This window comes from Danio aesculapii, chromosome 2, assembly GCF_903798145.1.
Source record: "Danio aesculapii chromosome 2, fDanAes4.1, whole genome shotgun sequence".
Lineage (NCBI taxonomy): Eukaryota > Metazoa > Chordata > Actinopteri > Cypriniformes > Danionidae > Danio > Danio aesculapii.
Genome location: NC_079436.1, coordinates 3,656,818 through 3,673,011, shown reverse-complemented (window position 1 = coordinate 3,673,011; position 16,194 = coordinate 3,656,818). Strand labels below are relative to the sequence as shown.

At 37.9% G+C, this 16,194-nt stretch overlaps 1 protein-coding gene across 1 annotated transcript; it reads right to left on the bottom strand.

Annotated features, from left to right (window-relative positions):
• Window positions 1-2,930: 2,930 nt before the first annotated feature.
• Window positions 2,931-14,405, bottom strand: fuz (fuzzy planar cell polarity protein). The gene is made up of 3 exons (XM_056465640.1): window positions 14,336-14,405; window positions 10,774-11,568; window positions 2,931-5,688 (listed from the first exon to the last, which is right to left on the bottom strand). Exons 2-3 carry the CDS (start codon window positions 11,498-11,500, stop codon window positions 5,153-5,155), a joined length of 1,263 nt encoding a protein of 420 aa, XP_056321615.1. The 5' UTR covers window positions 11,501-11,568; window positions 14,336-14,405; the 3' UTR covers window positions 2,931-5,152.
• Between the last annotated feature and the right edge of the window lie 1,789 nt (window positions 14,406-16,194).

The following is a 16,194-nucleotide window of genomic DNA, read 5'->3' as shown; positions in this document are numbered from 1 at the left end:
ATTGACTTCCGTATTATTTGTTTTTCATGGTAGTCAGTGGAGGTTTTTAGCTTTCTTCAAAATATCTTCTTTTGTGTTCAGCACAATAAAGAAACCTATAAGAGTTTGGAAACACTTGAGGGAGAGTAAATAGTGAGTGATTTTTCACTTTTGAGTGAACTATCCGTTTAAGTAGACACGTATACATTCATGTTCAGTAACAGCCAAAGGTAGTCCGTGCTTTCGCATTGTAAATGCAATTCATATGCTGTACAGTCATTTTTAAGTGCTTCAATTTTGATTCACTTAAAATTAAATCTAGTTATTCAAGCTTTACTTAAGCAATGGAAACACTGAATAATTGCTAACACAATGAGGTTCAGTTTGTTAAATGAGTTAATAAGGAACAACCTTGCAGTTGTTAATCTGATTTCTAATAAACTGCAATTTTTCCTTGGCAGTGTTTGTCCATTATAGCAAATGATCATTCATTTATACTTTAAACTTGCTCAAAGTTTAAAATACATCCACAAATTTGAAACCAACATTCAAGTATTCACTAGAACTCTCAGTAGATTATTAAACAATGTTAATAAATGATTTACACTCCAAAAATGATCAAACTACCTGTTTAAAATGAGTTGAAATAACACAATTCTTGTCATTTATTTGACCAATATCTTTGTTTTATGTTCAGTCCACTTAAATTTGTAAACCTAAGTCAACTTAAGCGTTTTGTGTTGGGACAACGTGAAGGAATTGTGTTGGTCCAACTACCTGGTTAGGGGATTTGTAGTTGTAGTGCGTGGGATTGACTTAATAGAGGGAAACGTTGACAATAAGAGTAATCTTAGGTGTTTGAAGTTAATAGAAAGACTTGTTAGAGCTTAATCTTCACTTTAGTTTGAAGATTTAGAAGATTTTCATGTAATGCTTTGAGTTTTGAGATTACCACCTTGCAGAAGCAGCCATGCTTTGGGTGTTGGCAGCTTACATAGCTAAAATGCAGTTTGTTACATTGCTTAGTGAGCAATACTGTCCTAAAATGAGTTCTGAGGTCTCAATCAACTGTAAACACTGAAAAAAAAGTCAAGTAGTACTTCATCCAATTAACAATTTATCTTTCATTTCAGTTTAATGTTTGTTTTATTTTCAAGTAATATATTTTACGTTTAAAACATTTAAACACGTTTTTGATTAAGAGCTGGACTACGAAATAATTGTTTTGACCAATGTAAAATTTTAAGGTTACTCACATGCGTATTAAACAGTAACTCAATATGCTTTGTACTTTTATGGACTTGGCAAATGACAAATTTTTCATTGGCTCAAGTGATCAAATTTAGATGTGAAATCATTACCCTAATTTTTTTATTGGAGGAATGAACATTTTATGGGAATTGTTGTTTTGATTAAAGCTATGTCTTCTGGTTTAGAACAAAAAGAGAATTAAAATGAATTGATCTTCAACAAGACAAATATGCTTTGTATTAGGTTATATAAAACTGTTCTCATGGATATAGAAAATACTGTTTTATGTATCCAAGGCAAATTCTATATAAAGGCAAATTATTTTTCTTAGATGTGAAGTGACAGAATTTAGATGAGAACCATTACCCTATTTTTTTTTTTTTTATTGGATGGATGCAAGCTTTTTTCCAGTGTATGTATCTCTTGAAATATCCTTAAAATGGCTCTTTTAGTTCAGTTAGGATAACTTCCAATAAAACTTTGAAATGTATGACAGATAATAGAGGCCTATGATATTACCAGACCTTTGAGTTTAAGCTAAATAAAACTACAAATGTATTTAAACGTTTATTTGATAAAATCATGTTGGACCAACTCAATTGCATTAATTGTGCACATTAGTTGGTGCTAAACAAATTTATTGGATGACAATCCTGCCCTTAATTAAATAGAGTTTTTTTTTGAGTGCACAGTTTAAGCTGCAGTTCATGATACCTAATACTAACAAGTTCACTCTTAACCCAAACTAATTGACTTTACTACACTCAAAAGAGAGAGGTTTTGCTGCTTGTTCAAACTACTTATCTAAAATGAGCTGAAATAACACAATTCTTCAGATAGTTTTGGGACAACTTAACTGTTTTATGTTTAATCCACTTAAATTTGTTAACTTAATCGATTTGTATTGGGACAACATGAATGAATTGTGTGGAAACCTGCAGTTTTTACAGTGTATAAAATAGTGTGGAAACTTGTTGACTTCTTATATTTTTTGCACAAGGTAAATCTAAACAGTCCAACTTGAATCAACTTAAAAGTATTAACTAATAGAACTTAAGTTTGCATGTTAATTCAACTACAGCTGTTAAGTTTCACATTGCGTAAAAACTTAAATGGTTTAAGGCACAGGTGTCAAATCCAGTTCCTGGAGGACCGCAGCTCTGCACGGTTTAGTTCCAACCCTGCTTCAACACACTTACCTGTAGGTTTCAAACAAGCCTAAAGGACTCCATTAGTTTGATCAGGTGTGTTTAATTAGAGTTAAAGCTTTGCAGAGCTGCGGCTCTCCAGGAACTGGATTTGACAGCTGTGCTTTAAGGCAACGAGTTTTCACACAATTTTCTGGTAAAGGCAAGTTGAGCTGTTGATCAAAGCCAAAAATCCCCAATGTTTATTCAGTTTAAATGTTTAACAGTTCACCCAAAAATAAAAGTTCTGTCTGATCATTTGCGCACCCTGAACCTGCCTGCGTATAATGAACGAAACCTTCTTGAAAATATCTGTTTTGCAAAAATAAATTCACACATAATGACATGAGAGTGACCGAACTGACACTAATGACATATATTCTGTCACCATGAAATCAAGTTGTTTTTTTATCATTGATTATTCTAATTTATTAATCTGTGTACTTAATTATTTCTTAAACATTCATTATAAAAATAATCTTTAATCAAATAGCTTAAAGGGATAATTCACCCAAAAATGACAATTTACTTACTATTTACTCTCCCTCAAGTGGTTTCAAACCTTTGAGATCCTTTCTTCTGTGGAACACAAAAGAAGATATTTTGAAAAATGCTTGAAAACTGTAACCATTGCTTTCCATAGTAGAAAAAAACCAACTGGAAGTCAATGGTTAGCGATTTACAGCTTTCTTCAAAATCTCTTTTGTGTTCAACTGAAGAAAGAATCTCATAGAGGTTTAAAACAAGTAAAAGTTGAGTAAATGCTAACAGAATTTTCAATTTAGGGTGAACTATCCTTTCCTCCAGTGACAACGACTTAAAAAAAGAACAATTTCAACTTCTGTTTCACGCTGACTTTAATGCACAATCGGTTAATTCACAAATCCAGTGGTTCTGATTATGGTTGTCATTATTTGAATTCGGTACCAATCTGTACTGAAATTTTAAAAATGTCCATTTCCAGCTAACATTAGAGTGCAATCTTTTACACTGCTCATCGATCATTGTGTTCACATGCTTAAAAGAATGACTGTAAGGGTCATCGGTTTACCACTCTTCACCAAGTGCAAACGCAAATACATGGAGATCGAAGTCTTTTAAAGTTGAGTCAATCAGCTGATCTGTCTATGAGCTCACATACAAGCAATCCACTGATGAATCGACTGATTAACATGGCTTTGAAATGCTCAAGTGTCCGTATATCTGTGTTTGCACTTAGTGAATGGTGTTGAACATTGGTGAAGCGATGACCTTTGCAGCCAATCACAGTCATTTCAGTTGAGCATGTGAACACCAGACTCAAAAAATACACGGATACTGGAGCGTTTCAAAGCCGTGTCAATCAGCTGATCTGTCTATGAGATCACATACAAGCGATCTACTGATGAATCGACTGATTAACATGGCTTTGAAATGCTCAAGTGTCCATGTATCGGTGTTTGCACTTGGTGAACAGCGGTGAAGTATGGTGAAGCGATGACCTTTGCAGCCAATCAGTCATTTCTGTTGAGCATGTGAACACCACACTCAAAAAACACACGGATACTGGAGTGTTTCAAAGCCGTGTCAATCAGCTGATCTGTTTATAAGCTGACATACAATCAATCCACTGATGAATCGACTGATTTACATGGCTTTGAAATGCTCCAGTGTCCGTGGATCTGTGTTTGCAGTTGGTGAACAGTGTTGAACATTGGTGAAGCAATGACATTTGCAGCCAATCAGTCATTTCTGTTGAGCATGTGAACACAACACTCAAAAAATACACAGATACACAGATATTGGAGTGTTTTAAAGCAGTGTCAATCACCAAATCTGTTTATAAGCTGACATACAAGAGATCCATTGATGAATTGACTGATTTACATGGCTTTGAAATGCTCAATTGTCTGTGTACCTGTGTTTGCACTTGGTGAACAGCGGTGAAGAATGGTGAAGAGATGACCTTTGTAGCAAATCACAGCCAATTCTGTTGAGCATGTGAACACAATACTCAAAAAATACACAGATACACGGATAATGGAGCGTTTCAAAGCCGTGTCAATCAGCTGATCTGTCTATGAGCTGACATACAAGCAATCTACTAATGAATCGACTGATTAACATGGCTTTGAAATGCTCCAGTGTCCGTGGATCTGTGTTTGCACTTGGTGAACAGTATTGAACACTGGTGAAGTGATGACCTTTGCAGCCAATCACAGTCATTTCAGTTGAGCATGTGAACACAACACTCAAAAAATACACAGATACTGGAGCATTTAAAGCGGTGTCAATCAGCTAATCTGTTTATAAGCTGACATACAAGCGATCCACTGATGAATTGATTGATTTACATGGCTTTAAAATGCTCTAGTGTCCGTGTATCTGTGTTTCCAGTTGGTGAAGAGCGTTGAACATAGGTGACCTTTGCAGCGAATCACAGAAATTTCAGTGGAGCATGTGAACACAACACTCAAAAAATACACAACAGATACATGATTACTAGAGCATTTCAAAGCTGTGTCAATCAGCTGATCTGTCTATGAGCTGACATACAAGCAATCCACTAATGAATCGACTGATTTACATGGCTTTAAAACGCTCCAGTGTCCGTGTATCTGTGTTTGCACTTGGCAGCAAAGAATCTGTGGACGCTTTTAAAATGTAATTACCGATTGGTATCAAACACAATACTTTTGACAACCCTATAGTTCTGATAACTTTTCAAGTAACCCATACAGGACCAAACCAATGCTTCAAAAGCCAGTCGAAGCAGTAATGGCTGAGAGAGTCTGTGTGGCCACCGTCCTCAAGGCAAACGTGGGCACAGAGAGATCCATGAGGAGGAAGAGCTGGTGTTGAGAACTCTGAAGAACAAAACACTTACACTCGTCAGTGACAAGATAACACTGCACAGGAACGTGAGTGAATCCTTGAGAGAAATCCGACGCTGTTGACTCCTGCGAGGTAAAATATCGAGTCACAGCAAACACGTAAAAGAGCCGAAGGAGCTCCAAACGTCTGGCTGTTGAGATCAGAGGTGGTGTATCCTCCGAGGGAGCACCACCCCGAACCCGAGGACACGCGGTAAGGGCACGGCGGGAGTCACGGTTGATCAGTAGAAGAGCCTGGACATCCCAGCGGAGGCTTACAGATGGCGGAAGACAGGAACGCTTGGCCTGCTCCAAACAAGTGCGTAGATTGTCCACCAAAGTGGACCAAAAACGACTGACGAGCTCACTTGCATTGTGCAAAGAGGGTTTGGGGCCGCAGAGGATGCACACGTGAACCCCTGGAAGTAGACATATAGAGTTAAAGCCAGAATTATTAGCCTCCTGTATATTTTTTCCCAATTTCTGTTTAACCGAAAGAACTGTGTTAATAATCAAGGATTGACAACAGGCACGGGACGGTAACTGTCTTCAAGAAATACCACGGTTTGAAAAAATTCAAGGTTTTAAAACCGTCAAAATTTTCTGTAATAGCATTCTTAAGGTGTGTGTAAGATTATTTTTTTTTATTTACGAGCAATTTCAGCGTTGTGGATGTGACATTTGCAGTAAAATCTCAAAACATAAATTCACACAGAAAGTATACGTTAACATTATATGGAAACATCTATTTGTATTTTCCAAAACAACTAGTTATGAGAGCAGATAAATATCAATCTGTAAACATGTTTTATATTTTTAAATGAGGAAAATCAAGATGCGTTATAAATGTGACCAAAGTATGTGAGTTTACAGTATTCATCTTATTCTCCGCCTACGAGTGGGCGCAGTCATTTGAATCATTTTGGCTCGAAACTTCCGGCCTCATTCACATCCATTCATTTTTAAACGTTAAAAACAGCTCGTTTTGCTGCTTGGTGTTGCAAACTGATATTTTCTTATTATATTATTCTACTTTGTCTGTATTGTCATGCAAACACTTGTTTGTAGAGTAAGTAGTTTGACCGTTTTCTGCCGTTTATTATTCCTAGTCATTTCTCCCATAGGCAACTGAATCAGAAGTTTTAAAACAATCGCAAAAACGCGCGCACTTCCGCATTGAAGAATAAGGTCAATACAGCATACTTTGTAGAATTAAACTGGACCAACCCAAAAGAACTAATGCTCATCAAAAGGAGTTGGCTCTCTATAGAACAAAAACAATTGATTCATGTTATTTGCCATTTTTTTTAATTTAAGAGGAAAAGCTCTGTTATGGGTGCGACATGAAACTGGCACTTGTGTGATTTTGGTAAATCAAATATAATAGTTTAAAAACATTAACAAAGGCATTTTTGAGTATTTTTAAAGTACTGAAAAATACTTGCTTGCACAAAAAACGCAGAAACGGTTTTGCTATAGACTAGGCATGGTGTAAGGGTAAAGTCACGTCTCGCTTTCAGTTTCGGGCCTTGGCACGGTTTGCACTCACACACAAGTGTACCCAAGTGAACCGGGCTCTAGCACGCCTCTTCCAAGCGTGCCTGAGCCCGATTCAGAGCACTCACACTTCTCAAACGATCTGGGAAACGGGCCTGGGCATGGTTCGGATAGCATAGTGTGAGTACGCCTTTAGACCGGCCCATGCCTAATTGACAATAATGTGTCGTATTGGTTGCATCAAGAGGGCTCAAAATAAAATCCTGCTTAGGGCCCCCTAAAGACTTGGGTCGACCCTGACTAGGCATGGTGTAAGGGTATTAGGGTGTACTCACACTAGGAATAGTTGCCTTAGATCATGCCTTAGATCATTTTTGGCAAAAACTTAATTTTGTTTATGGCAAGGTTGATATTTGCATGGAATTGCTCTAACAATTTTTTTTTTCTTCAATTTTTAGGACATCAGTATCTCCAGCAGAAAAAATATCCAAAGATGCTGTTTTAAATCTGTGTTTTTGAAATAAATGAAGTCAATGATTCATCTGAATCATATAGCCTGTTTACTGCTCCAACATATCATAAATCTTTCATAAATTAGAATAGATTGTTTTAAAAGGGGGAAAACGTTTTAGTTTTTTACCCAGACATTTAAAACAAATGTATTTTAGAGCAGTGAGCACAATACCGCTATACCATGATATTTTTATCCAAGGTTATCATACCGTCAGAATCTTAGGGCGTACTTACACTATGTACCTTAGCCTTGAACCGGGCCAAAGCACGCTTGTCCCCCCTCCCGTCTCTCCCGACGGCTCGCATTCACATAACATTCGGGCCAGGGCACGTTTACATCATCGATGATGCGCTGGTCAGAAGCGCTCTCGCTCAGCACGATGGAGATTTCTTTAGTTATATGGTCGTTTAAGTCATTTAATATGCAGTATCACGCAGTTAAATATTTTGCCGAACAGATCAGCCACTTTTGACGCTCATAAACAATCATAAAGTCCTGGTGCTGCAGGAATTAGAAGGTTTGCAGAAGGTGCGGAGCTTTCGTGCAGTGAGAGGTTTGCGTCTTCAATAAACTACGATAGTTCATTGAACAATTCACAGAACAGAGTTTATTGAACAGTAAGAACGATTAATAAACGCACATGAAACAGTCCCTTAAAAGTCACGTCTCGCTTTCAGTTTCGGGCTTTGGCACGTTTTGCACTCACACACAAGTGTACCGCGCCAAAGCCAAAGCACCTCTTCCAACCGTGCCTGAGTCCGATTCAGAGCACTCACACTTCTCAAACGATCCGGGAAACGGGCCTGGGCACGGTTCGGATAGCATAGTGCGAGTACGCCCTTACACCGGCCCATGCCTAATTGACAATAATGTGTCATATTGGTTGCATCAAGGGGGCCTAAAATAAAATCCTGCTTAGGGCCCCCTGACTTGGGTCGACCCTGACTAGGCATGGTGTAAGGGTATTAGGGTGTACTCACACTAGGAATAGTTGCCTTAGATCATGCCTGGGCACGACTGTCCCCCATTTCCTCTCCCTGCACTCACACTGCAATTTTACCTTCAGATCCCGAGCACGCTTACTGTACGTCATCGATGATGCAACTGTTCTGTTAGGACAATGAAGATTGCTTTAGTTATATTGTTTTGTATTATTTTAAGTCGTTTGTGTGTGACACATGGTCAAATCTTTTGCTGAACTGATCCCAAACTTTTGACGCTCATAAATTTTCATGAAAGTCATCGTGCTGGAGGTATTAGGAGGTTTGCTGGAGGTGCAGCTGATGTGCAGCAAGGCGGTTTTGTATCTTTAATAAAACTATGACAATTTGCGTTAATTGAAAAGAATGATTAATAAATCCATATGAAACAGTTCATTAAAAGCGATGTCAGGTCGTCAGTTTTACGCTCAGGCACGCTTTGCACTCACACTACAAACGTACCATGCCAAAGCCCAAGCAAACCGCGCTCTGGCACACCTCTTCCAACCAGGCCAGGGGCCGGTCAACTGGACGCGATTCGGAGCATTTATACTTATATATCTAACAAACCGGGAAAATGGGGGTCAAACGCACCTGGGCACAGTTCAGATAGCTCAGTGCGAGTACACCCTAAGATTCTGGCGGTAAAATTATTTGTTTTTTATAATTATAAGTATATAACTAAGTATAATTTAACTTTGGTTCAAACTTTAAAATGTAATCTTAATCAAAACTATTTATATGATGAAGAAAAAACAATTCACACAAAGTAAAAAATATTTACTGTGGAGACCAGGAATTATTATGATTTACTTTGATACAATGCATATCTTGACTTTATTCATTCATTCATTTTCATTCGGCTTACTCCCTTTATTCATCAGGGGTTGCCACAGTGGAATGAACCGCCAACTATTCCAGCATATGTTTTATGCAGCTGATGCCCTTCCAGCTGCAACCCAGTACTGGGAAAGACTACGGACAACTTAGTTTATTCAATTTTTAACCTTGGATAAAAATATCACAGTTTCAAGGTATTGTGATTACTGCTCTAAAATATGCTCTTTTTAAATGTCTTTAAACAATTTTTTCCTCGCTGAACACGTTTTTTTAAGAAGCATTTGATTTTAAGTTAGGCTAAGGAATTAAAATAAATCACTGACTTTCGCTATCTTCATTAGTATCAAAAACACAGATTTCTTTACAACTTAAAAAAGGCATTTTTGGAAATCTTTCATTTCTTTGGATATACACTCACCGGCCACTTTATTAGGTACACCTTACTAGTACCGGGTTGGACCCACTTTTGCCTTCAGAACTGCCTTAACCCTTCATGGCACAGATTCAACAAGTTACTTGAAATATTCCTCAAAGGTTTTAGTCCATATTGACATGATAGCATCACACAGTTGCTGCAGACCTATCGACTGCACCATTGATACAAAGCAGGATGGATCCATGCTTTCATGTTGTTGATGCCAAATTCTGACCCGACCAGCTAAATGTTGCAGCAGAAATGGAGACTCATCAGACCAGGCAACATTTCTCCAATCTTCTATTGTCCAGTTTTGGTGAGCCTGTGTGAATTGTAGCCTCAGTTTCCTGTTCTTAGCTGACAAAAGTGGCACCCGGTGTGGTCTTCTGCTGCTGTAGCCCATCTGCCTCAAGGTTAGACGTGTTGTGCGTTCAGAGATGCTCTTCTGCAGACCTCTTATTTGAGTTAATGTTGCCTTTCTATCAGCTTGAACCAGTCTGGCCATTCTCCTCTGACATCTGACACCAATAAGGCATTTGCACCCACAGAACTGCCTTTTTTCGTTTCGGACCATTCTCTGTAAACCCTAGAGATGGTTGTGCGTGAAAATCCCAGTAGATCAGCAGTTTCTGAAATGCTCAGACCAGCCCGTCTGGCACCAACAATCAAGCCATGTTCAAAGTCATTTTTATCACCTTTCTTCCCCATTCTGATGCTCAGTTTGAACTGCAGCAGATCGTCTTGACCATCTATCTCTACATGCCTAAATGCATTGAGTTGCTGCCATGTGATTGGCTGATTAGAAATTTGCGTTAACGAGCAGTTGAACAGGTGTACCTTATAAAGTGACTGGTGAGTGTATGTTGCTACTGCACTGTTCAGGTCTATAGCATGCTTGGATGTTGCTGCGTAAGTGATTTGTTTTTCAGATAAAACATAGGCTGGACAGATGCATGTGATGTGGATGCTGCTTTTCTGCTAAACACGCTGTTGCCCTTAAAAACTAAATTAAATAGTTGCGAAAAACATTTTAAAAAGTACACTTACTGCAGTAACGTTATAACAGAGAAGTTTAGCGATTTTAAAACCTTGACTTTTCCAAACCGCGGTAAACCTTGATAACTGTTATCGTCCCATGCCTAGCCCTGACCCAAATGGTTAATGTTTTTCATGATGCGTCCCATCACTACCACATACCATGACAAAAGCTTTCAACAAATAATTGCAACAAGTATATTTAGCATCGACAGAAGCTTACCTGGAAGCAGCTGGAAACTGAGCAAACGAATAGCGACAGTGGGACTGCCTTTAGGAAGGAAGACCGGATAGTCACAAGATGATGCATCGGCAAGCGAACGCACCAACACTGAAAGCACAACAACTTCTTGCGGAGCCAATCGAGACCACCATTTCTCTGTAGCTCGAGCCACACGTCCGTTTAAAAGCAGACATCCAAATTCGCTCTCCGTCGCTTGGGCGAAGGAGTCTAGAGCCTCCTGAAGAAGCGATCCGGAGTGGGACGGAAGCAAACAGTCTGAGCATTGCGTCAGATCCCCCATAAATCCTTCCTCATCATTAACACGCTCCAATAGCATGTCGATGAGGCGGTAACAAGAACGCAAATCTCGTTTTAACCGCTCCACGTTACGTATGCTCGACAGCTCGTCCTGTCCCAGAACCAGGACCATGCAGTTCCACACGTTCTCCAGCAGGCGGCGCAATTGCAGTTCGCTAATAGACGAGCCTCCGCTGCCGCTCACCGCAATTAGCATCAGGCTGTCCTGAAAGACGCCCCAAACCACACGACTGCCCCGATCTGTCTCACAGCTGGACAACTGCGCTCCGTGGCCCACGCCGAACATGTGGACGCCGTTTAAGGAGCCGATGACGGAAAAGGGAAGCTGCTTGGAGGATCCTCGGGAGAACAGTGGAACGCCGCTGGAGGCCGTGAGACACAGAAGCTGGAGAGTCTCCGCTTGCAGCATATTGAATGAAGATTGAGCTGGAAAAGTGGCTCTAAATGGCAGTCAGCGATGGAGACATCATATAAAGCCTTCAGGTGCACAAAAAAACAAGAAATAACCACATCAGAGATGCAACACCGAACATAGAAAAGAATGCATAAACACCCTACATTGTAAAAAAAAAATATCCTTTTTAGTTGAATCAAATGAACTTTTCTAGCTATCTTAAATTACGTCAACCTAAAACAGATAAATTAAGTTAAACTTTGTATAACTATAAAAATATAGTTGAAATCTGATTAACTTATTAAAACGTTTGACAATCTGAATTGAAAAAATGAAGAGGGCGGGACAGAGTAGCTCCTCCCCTTTTACAAAAACAGCCAATAGCCTTGTTTTTACCACAGTGATAGCGGTTGAGCTCAAGCGCATCAAATGAGAAGTGTTTTGAAGGGGGCGGGGCATGTCAGACACTAAAGAGCATTTGATTGGTCATGATTTGATGACAAAACAAGTCAAATGAACTTTTCTAGCTATCTTAAATTACGTCAATCTAAAACTAACAAATAAATGAAGTTAAACTTTGTATAATTATAAAAATATAGGTGTAATCTGATTAATTTATAAAAATGTTTGACAATCTCAATTGAAAAAATGAAGAGGGCGGGACAGAGTAGCTCCTCCCCTTTTATAAAAATAGCCAATAGCCTTGCTTTTACCACAGTGATAGCGGTTGAGCTTAAGCACATCAAATGAAAAGCAAATGAGAAGTGTTTTGAAGGGGGCGGGGCATGTCAGACACTAAAGAGCATTTGATTGGTCATGATTTGATAAGAAAACAAGTCAAATGAACTTTTCTAGCTATCTTAAATTATGTCAATCTAAAACTAACAAATAAATGAAGTTAAACTTTGTATAACTATAAAAATATAGTTGAAATCTGATTAACTTATTAAAATGTTTGACAATCTCAATTGAAAATATGAAGAGGGCGGGGCAGAGTAGCTCCTCCCTTTTTACAAAAACAGCCAATAGCCTTGTTTTTACCACAGTGATAGCGGTTGAGCTCAAGCGCATCAAATGAGAAGCAAGTGAGAAGCGTTTTGAAGGGGGCGGGGCATGTCAGACACTAAAGAGCATTTGATTGGTCATGATTTGATGAGAAACTGAAGTATGAGGTGACTTGAAAAAAGTGTTGATCGATTAAGGTGGAAGTGACAAACTGCAAACTTTGGATGTTTTTATCAGTTTTATATTTTCTAAACGCAAATTTTGCCACTGTTTTAGGGCACACTAGCTTATAGATATCCTAAAACTAACAGACTGAAACTAACATTTAAAATATGTTATTTTAATTTTGTGGGACACTTACATTTTTTTGTTGAATCAACCAAACTTTTCTTGCATCAATCTTTTCTTGCAATTTCTTGCAAAAATATTAAGTAACTTAAAAAATATATAGTTGAAACCTGATTAACTTATTAGAATAAGTGAAGTAAATTGTGTACACAGAAAACAGCGGAATGAATTGCCATTTGCCAATTTATCCAGCATATGTTTTACACAGCGGATGCCCTTCCAGCTGCAACCCATCACTTTTTCAACTCATCGCTTTGTGTCTTTCATTTGAAGTACATTTTTATATTGGATTAAGTGAACAATTATGGTTTGCGGTTTTAACCTCTTTTATTCAATTTGCCTTAAAGCAAAAAAACGAACCCCCTAGTAAAAATAAAAAGCATTTGTTTTTCCTGAAAAAAGGTATTTTTACTAACTAAACCAGCGGTTTTCATGCCATGTGACCCCATTAAAAGTGTACTTATTTTCAGGTTTTTTTATTTCAAATGTAAGTTTGATAATGTGACATGTATAGCTGTACTGAAAGCCCCAGCAGATAGTTCACCTAAATATAAATATATATATATAAATAAGAAGTTTAAGATTTAATACTACAATCATTACCACACACAGGACATTTTAACCTCGGTTAAATGCTTATTCTAAACATAAACCATAAACACTTATTTTTTTCTGTTTTGAGATAATTTATTCATCGTTTACTCAGCCGTTTATTTGTTTTAAACTTTATGGGTTTCTTCCTTCTGTTGAACACTAAAGAAAATACTCTGAAGAATGTTGGAAACTTGTAACTATTGACTTCCACAGTATTTGTTTTACCTACTATAGAAGTCTGAGGTTACAGGTTTTCAGCTTTCTTCAAAATATCTTATTTAGTGTTCAGCAGAAGAAAGAAACTCATATAGGTTTGAAACCACTTGAGGGAGAGTAAATAGTGGGTAAAATTAAATTTTGAAGTGAACTATCCCTTTAACAAAGACTTCAGTTAAGGTAAAGTTGGTTTTATATTCACACATTTGGACTTTCTCCTTAATAATGTAATTTCAGAAACTATTCTATGCAAATTCTAAACAGTAAAACCATAATAGCAGCCAATGGCTATCAAAATAACTTAGTACAATACTCACTTCACAGTTAATTAAACAGTACTAATGTTTTAACTAGTCATACATCCAAAGTACCATGGTAAACAATATTAGGAACACATCACAAGTTGTCACTGAACGAATGTGTGAATGTAAAACCTACTTTATCTCAGACTTTAAAGAATCATCTCACCCAAACGGGAAAATCTGGTCTTTATGCAAAACAGACAAGCAAACACAACTCACGATACAGCATTACATTTTGCACGGTTGATTTTTCATTCTGCGAAACGTTATGCAAACGTAACTAATCTGCTTATCCACACCGAGGCATTTTATAATGTAAATTTAGCAAGCGTTCGCTAAAACACGATGATTAGGAAATAAGAAAAATATTCATGACTTGTCTTACCTGAATTATAAAGTTGTAAATTTAACGTCTCCACAGCAACATCTCTGACAACAACAGCGCTTCCTTCTTCTTCGCAACAATGAATGTTTTGGGAATCATGAAGATCCACTCCGCCATCTTCAGGAGACTTCATGTGTGTGCGAGGAGAAAACACTTCATACCTCGTTATTATTTTTCTTGGTTTTATAGCAAGTTGCATTCTTTGTGCCTTTATGCTATTATTGGTAATGTTTCGATGTATTAAAGTGATAGTTCGCCCAATAATGTAAACGTATTCATGTTTACTCAACCTCAAGAGGTTTCAAATCCGTTTGAGTTTCTTCTGTTAAACACGATCCATAAAATGTCCGACCTGTTTCCAGCTTTCATAAGTATATATTCAGTTGTTCTTAACAGAAGAAATGCAAACCAGTTTGGAACAAGTGGACGAGTAAATGATTACAGAATTAAGAAATTTGGGTCTCTGAACTGCAATTACCGTATATTTAAAAAAGTTCTATAGGTTCACGGAGGCTTATAATTCATGCTGAGTTGCATTATTTGTGTCTTTATGTTAGTATCGGGAATGTTTCGATTTAACAAAGGTAAATAATGCACCCAATAGTAGTGGGTTGCACGATCGCCTCACAGCAAGAAGATCGCTGGTTCGAGTCCCGGCTGGGTCAGTTGGCATTTCTGTGTGGAGTTTGCATGTTTCCTCGTGTTGGCGTGGGTTTTCTCCGGGTGCTCCGGTTTCCCCAACATGTCCAAAGACACACTGCAAATGCAGGGTTCCACACAATTCATTCATGTTGTCCCGACACAAATCGATTAAGTTAACTTAACACTTTTAACAAATTTATGTGGATTGAGCAACAAATTTAGTTGTCCCAATGAAATCTCAAGAATTGTGTTGTTTCAGCTCATTTTAACTAAGTCGTTTGAACAAGTGAAAAAAAAGAGTGCATGCATGTGCTATAGGTAAACTGAATAAGCTAAATTGGCCGTAATTTATTTAACAGGGACAATGCTTATTAATAAACAGTGAGACTGTAAATAAGCCAGAGTTAGCCACAAGGGCTCATTTTCATCTGTTGCCCCCTGCCAGATTTTAAAAGGCAACCTAAAATAAAAAATATATATAAAACACATAATTACACATACAAAAACAGTAAAGTTACACATGACAGGGATAAAACAATGTACGTGCATGCGTGTGAATGCAGTAGTGCATAGGTGTTTCCCAGTGTTGGGTTGCTGCTGAAACGGCATGCGCTGCTTAAAATATTCCACAGTGGCGTCATTAATAAAGGGACTAAACCTAAAAGAAAATGAATGAACGAAAGAAAAACAGTCCATACAATTTCCAAGCCGTTTCCAGCTTTCTTCTGTATTGTTCTTGACAGAATAAAACCGGTTTAGAAAAAGTGGATGAGAATGTTTTAACGAACTGCAACTACAGCCAATTTAACAAAAAAGTTATAAGTTTACAGAGGCCAGTAACATCAACGTTAAAATTAAAGTACAATATTTCAATATATTACCAGCATAAGTCATTACTAGAATTAGTTTTAGGCTCCCTGCTGGAAAAAAAACATCAAACACCTAGGCTGGTTGGCTGGTTTTAGAGTTTTGGCTGGGAATGACCAGCTAAAATCAGATTGACCGGCCTGGTTTAAGCTGGTCATCTCCCAGCTAAGAGAAGACCAGGTTGGAAGTGGCTGAGGTACTAAAAAAAAACCTTATCTCTACTGATATCAACATTCACTCTGTTGTTTTTGGCCGTTTGGCGCCATCTTGTGACTAATAATGTCAATAAAAGTAGCCATTTTGGTTTCTGTCAGTATTACGTTTAAATAATGAGTTATTGTTATTACAGC